We start from the raw sequence: 6314 nt of genomic DNA, 5'->3' as shown, positions 1-6314 counted from the left end.
CTATCTATCTATCTATCTATCTATCTATCTATCTATCTATCTATCTACGTATCTATCGTCTATCTATCTATCTTAGGCATCTTCTCTGAATCTCTTATCTCTCATTGGAATGTTAATTGGGTCCACTGTATCTTTTATTGCACAGAAATCCTTAATTTGCATGCATATTTATCCTTTATATTTTATCTTGTTTAAGCTTTTGGGGTTTTAAGAATTCCTACTCCTAAGTCACAAAAATGTCTCCTGTGTCATCATCTTTTAACATTATAATTTTACCTTTCTCATAAAGGAAAAGACTCCACCCTGTATATACAGTAGAAAAGAACCTGTTTCTCTTTGTTCACACATTTCCAGTGGTCTGAACAACTTCCACCACACTATCCATTCTCCAGGGGCGTGTGGACCTTCCTATAGCAGATGTTAAGTTTCCCCCTTTTCACATGCCTGATTCTGAGCTCTCTACTCTGTTCTCTGGACCTGTTTTTCTGTTCTTGCAGCAGTCCCACAGTTTTTTAAAAATTATTTTATTTTTATTAGTATGCATTTGTAATATTTCTTAATATCTGGAAGCTTGGGTTTCCCTTCTTCAATCTTTTACTTAAAAATTGATCTAGCTTGGACAGGGCGCGGTGGCTCACGCCTGTAATCTCAGCACTTTGGGAGGCTGAGGTGGGCAGATCACTTGAGGTCGGGAGTTCGAGACCAGCCTGGTCAATATGGTGAAACCCCATCTGTACTAAAAATACAAAAATTACTTGGCTGTGGTGGTGCACACCTGTAATCCCAGCTGCTTGGGAGGCTGAGGCACAACTCTTGAACCCAGGAGGTGGAGGTTGCAGTGAGCTGAGATCAGGCCACTGCACTCCAGCCTGGGTGACAGAGTGAGAACCCATCTCAAAAAAAAAAAATAAAAATTGACCTAGCTCTTGATGAACTTTAAAATTCTTTCAATTAGAAGAAGATTTCAAAGCTCCCAAAAGAATCCAGCTAGATTTTTTATTAATTGCATGAAGTATATTGATTAATTTAGAAAGAATTGACACCTTTACAACATATGGTCATCCCACCCTACAGTGTGGAGTGGAGATTATTTATTCAAGTAACCTTATAAGCCCTTTGTAGAGATGTTTTTCCCCCTGCTTTTGTTACCTCTTTATATAATTTTAAATACTTTTTCACCCAAACAAATGAACACTTTTGTTTTTGAGATGGAGTCGCTCTGTCTCCCAGACTGGAGTGCAGTGGCATGATCTTGGCTCACTGTAACCTCTGCCTCTTGGATTCAAGGGATTCTCCTGCCTCAGCCTCCTGAGTAGCTGGGACTACAGGTGCCCACCACCATGCCTAGCTAAGTTTGTATTTTTAGTAGAAATGGGATTTCACCATGTTGGTCAGGCTGGTGTTGAACTCCTGACCTCAAGTGATCCACCTGCCTCAGGCTTCCAAAGTGCTGGGATTACAGGAGTGAGCCACTGCACCCTGCCAGAATGAGCACTTTTAAGAGACACCCTCTGAATATTGTTTTGCTCAGAAATACCTCTAAAAACACCAGGTCAATTTTTCTTCTAGTAGTTTTGTGACTTTGGTTTTCTAATGCTTACATCTTTGTTGCTTCTGGAATTAATTTTGTTATAAGACTGAGGGTCAGAGGGAGGGGGTGAGAGGGTCTCCAGGGGCAGCAGGAGGGCTGTGTTTGCTCCCTGGATAATTGTTGGGTGTTTCCTTAGGGACGACCTGGCCCAGTTGCCCTTCCTGACCATGTGCCTGAAGGAGAGCCTGCGGTTGTATCCCCCAGTCCCCGCAATCACCCGTGGCTGCACCCAGGACGTGGTGCTCCCAGACAGCCGGGTCATTCCCAAAGGTGCCCACCATGGCAGGGGAGGAGGGTCCTTGGCAGGGCGGTGGTCCCAGCAGGCAGCTTGGACCTTGTCCTGACTGTCATCTCCTGCATGACAGGGAACGTCTGTAGCATCAGCATCTTCGCAATGCATCACAACCCCTCAGTCTGGCCAGACCCTGAGGTGCTGCCCTTCCCTGCTTCTCCATCCCCGGGGCCTGGTCAGGGGAGGGGTCTTGTCCCGGAAAACCAGATACTCTCTCTCTGTTCCACCCATATCTGTCTTATGTGGGGGTGGCTGGGTGTCCTGAGGAGCCCCACCAGTAGCCCTAACTTGCCCCCAACCCAGGTCTATGACCCCTTCCGCTTCGACCCAGAAAACACCCAGAAGAGGTCACCTATGGCTTTTATTCCTTTCTCAGCAGGGCCCAGGTGAGGCCAGGGGGTGTCTGAGGTGGGCATGGGCTGAGGGTGGCACACATGGCTGCCTTGTCAGATGCCTGACTTGTGGGACCACGTGTTTTTGTGACAGGGGTTTTAAAGAAGATCCTAGGAAAAAGGGTGCTCTCAGAGCCTCCTGCCCCATCTGGTCTTATTTGGGGCTGGGGTCTGGGCTAGGCTCTGGGAATATGCAAGCCCACATGGGGGTCCCAGGCACAGTTTCCCCCCTGTCTGCCCCTCAAGGTGATCTGGGTGGGGTTGGGGGTCCCGGGCCTGGTTTCTGGCACACTGGGGCCGGGATCTGGGTCCTGGGTACAGTCAGACCCCCCACCCTGGCCCCCAGGAACTGCATCGGGCAGTCGTTCGCGATGGCAGAGATGAAGGTGGTCCTGGCGCTCACACTGCTGCGCTTCCGCATCCTGCCCGACCACAGGGAGCCACGCAGGACGCCGGAGATTATTTTGCGTGCAGAGGACGGACTTTGGCTGCGAGTAGAGCCCCTGGGCTGAGTCCTGCAGTGACCCACCCACCTACCTTTGCATCACCTATCTTTACAGCAACTACCTTTTCAGATTCCCGAGAATAAATCTGTGCTGGCCCCTGTGCCTGAGTCCCGCGGAGAGCCAGTAGGGGGCGCTTGAGGACTGCAGGGATCTAGGACCTGGTTGGGAGGAGGTGGGGAGATGTCTCTGAGCCCAAGACCTTGACTGCCTCTCTGGGTGAGCACAGGAACCCCGTGCTGAGGGCGGGTTCTCCAAGAGCCTAAATAAAGACTGCCCCCACCCCCACCAAATAATTGTGTATTCTGATATAACTTTTTGCCAATTTAGAATCCCTGTTTTTTAGCTAGGTCCATAGCAGCCTGAAATACAGATCACATTTGAAAGCCTTTCTTGAAGCTCAATTTGTTAAGTAACTGTGGCTGTCCCATGTGGAGAAGCCAAAGATTATGTGGTAATTCTGGTAACCTTTCTTAAGAGAAAGCTGCGACAGTCTCTCTGCTCAGTCCACCCTTCTTCCTTCCGTCCTTGCAAGATTTTTTTTTTTCTTTGAGACAGGGTCTCACTTGTCGCCCAGGCCAGAGTGCAGTGGCTCACTGCAACCTCCACCTCCTGGGTTCAAGTGGTTCTCCTGACTCAGTTGCCCGAGTAGATAGGATAACAGGCGTCTACCACCACACCCGGCTAACTGTATTTTTAGTAGAGACGGGGTTTTGCTGTGTTGGCCAGGCTGGTCTCAAACTCCTGGCCTCAAGTGATCAGCCCACCTCAGCCTCCCAAAGTGCTGAAATTGCAGGTGTGAGAATAAAAATTCTTGAGTTTCAATTTTTGTTTTAGAATCAGGGGCTAACGTACAAATTTATTACAAAGGTATATTGCATGATGCTGAGGTTTAGAGTATAAATGACTCCATCACCCATGTAGTGAGCATAGTATCTAATAGGTAGTTTTTCAGCTTTTCCGCCTCCCTGCTTCCCCTGTCTAGTAGTCCCTAGGGTCTGTTGTTCCCATCTTTATTACCATGTGTATCCAATGCATAGCTCCCACTTATAAGTGAGAACATGGAACATTTTGTTTTGTTCCTGCATTAGTTTGCTTAGGATAATGGCCCCCAGCTGCATCTGTGTTGCTGCAAAGGACATGATTTTGTACTTTTTAATGACTGCATAGTATTTCATGGTGTATTTCTACACATTTTCTTTATCCACTCCACCATTGATGGGTGCCTGTGTTGATTCAACATCTTCGCTATTGTGATTAGAGCTGCGATAAACATGTGGGTGCATGTGTCTTTTTGGCAGAATGATTTATTTTCCTTTGGGTGTGTACCCAGTCGTGGGATTGCTAGGTCAAATGGTAGTTCAATTCTCAGTTCTTTGAGAAATCTCCTAACTACTCTCCACACTCCATTAGTTTAGTGGCTGAACTAATTTATATTCCCACCAACAGTGTATAAATGTTCCTTTTTATCCATAGCCTTGGCAACATCTGCTATTTTTGACTTTTTAACAAATTGCTTGCAAGATTGTTGTGGCATCTGGAGGCCCATGAGGGCCTATTGGCCCATGAGGACAGGGACTGCTATTTAGGGCAGATGGGGCAGATGGCTAGAAGCAGTCAGGGTCGATGACCCTAGATCCATGCTGTGACCTGAATGTTTACGTGGCCCCCAGATCCATACATTGAAGCCTAGTCTGCATGTGGTGGTATTAAGAGGGGAGGCCTCTGGGGGATGATTAAGTTGTGAGGACTCTGCCTTCATAAGTGGGATTATCACTTACGAAGGTCCTTATAACAGAGATATGAGGAAGCTTGTTTGCCCCTTCCACCATGTAAAGACACGTGCAAGGTGCCATCTATGAGGAACAGGCCCTTAGCTGATGCTGAACCTGCAGGCACCTTGATCTTGGACTTTCCAGCCTCCACAATTGTCAGCAATAAATACCTGTTTTTTATAAACTACCTAGTGTAAGTTATGTTGTCATAGCAGCCAGAATGGGCTAAGATAATCCATATCACCTTGGAATTGTACTAAACATCACCTTGAAGTTGTATTATAAATGTCAGAATCCCAATCTGCTATTCACTAGCTGATTGGCTTGGGGAAAACTTGTTTACCTCTGTAGCCATGGTTTTGTTTACCATTTAATAGTATTCAACTCATTGAGCTGCTGTGAAGACTGAACAAGTCGGTATCTACAACATCCCTGAGCCACATCTGTTGGGTATTAGTGGTCCCTGAGGGTTAATTGACACTCTTTCTCTTCTTTTTGTATCACATTTGAAGTTTTGACATTTTAAAAAATCACAAGAGGTAGCTTTAAGACTTGGGATGCATAGCATCCTTCTCTTGAGGAAAATTCATTCAAATATTTTGTGTGCTCAAAATATCCGTTATTACATCCGAGAATCTACAGTGGACTTTGGTGAAAGGTTGGCCTAAAGCTTAGAACGGAAAAAATTAATTTTTCCAGAGAGGGACGACCAGGAATTTATTCTTGTCTAAAAAGTGCAGGTCATGCAGGTTTTCAGTAGTGAGAGGAAGGTAGAGGGAGTGGGCTAGGGACCGCCCCTTTCAGCACCAGGGACAGCGACCGCACCGGGACTTCCCCTGTCTGACTGTAGGGGGCTCCCGCGGGGCACAGAGTCCAGGGACTGAACGCCTTTCAGGGGCCAACAGATTGGGAACCTGGAAGGATTATTGGATGCAAAATAAGAATGGAACATCGCAAAATAAAATAAATAACGATTTAATATATTCTAAGCTGAAAGTCACATTTGTTTTTCTTCCCTTTAAAGTTTAAGTTTCATAAATAATGCATGCTTATAGAAGAAATTGCAAGAAATAAAAACCATCCATATTTTCAAAATGTCAAAATAATCACTGTTTACATTTTCTTACATATGCTTCCAGTTTTTAATTTATATGTGATCTTTTTACATATGAAAATATTTATTTAGATCTATATAGCTGTATTGCATTTGCCTGTAATTTTGTTTACAAATGCTATTTTTCTGCCAAATGAGCCTGTGAAAAGATGCTAAACATTGTTCCCATTATGCAAACCAAAAGCACAATGTGATGTCACCTCAATACATACAGGATGGCTAGCATCCAAAAAGGGGAATATAGCAAGTGTTGGAGAGGATGTGGAGTAATTGAAGCCCTCATCCATTCCTGGTGTGACTGTAAAATGGTGCAGCTGCTGTGGAAAACAGTCTGGAGATTCGTGAAAAAGTGAAACATAGAATTACTACATGACCCAATTCCAAGATACCATATTCCGCTCCTAGGTGTATACTCAAAAGAATAGAAAACAGTTGTTCAAACAAAAAAGCTTGTACATGCATGCTTATAGCAGCCTTATTCACAATTGCCAAAAGGTAGAAAGAACTCAAATATCCATTAACGGATGGATGAAGAAAATGTGATCTATTCATACAATGAAATATTACTCAGCCATAAAAAGGAATGAAGTACGGATACATACTACCACCTGGATCAACCTGGAATACATTATAGTATGTGAAAGAAG

The 6314-nt window shown here is 45.0% G+C and overlaps 1 protein-coding gene across 2 annotated transcripts in view; it reads left to right on the top strand.

The window, feature by feature from the left end:
- The window catches only part of LOC111554197 (cytochrome P450 4F8), a 15532-nt gene extending 11465 nt beyond the window's left edge, over positions 1-4067 (top strand). Inside the window, exons 10-13 of one of the 2 annotated variants that reach the window (XM_023229587.3) lie at positions 1728-1861; positions 1957-2021; positions 2187-2269; positions 2622-4067. In XM_023229587.3, the coding sequence (XP_023085355.2) occupies positions 1728-1861; positions 1957-2021; positions 2187-2269; positions 2622-2787 (448 nt within the window). In that variant the 3' untranslated portion in view covers positions 2788-4067. The remainder of the gene's footprint in view (positions 1-1727; positions 1862-1956; positions 2022-2186; positions 2270-2621) is intronic. The other variant, XM_023229588.2, reaches the window with a different exon arrangement.
- The last annotated feature ends 2247 nt before the right edge of the window (positions 4068-6314 follow it).

Source organism: Piliocolobus tephrosceles, chromosome 21, assembly GCF_002776525.5.
Source record: "Piliocolobus tephrosceles isolate RC106 chromosome 21, ASM277652v3, whole genome shotgun sequence".
Classification (NCBI taxonomy): domain Eukaryota; kingdom Metazoa; phylum Chordata; class Mammalia; order Primates; family Cercopithecidae; genus Piliocolobus; species Piliocolobus tephrosceles.
This window is presented reverse-complemented; position numbering and strand designations above follow the sequence as displayed.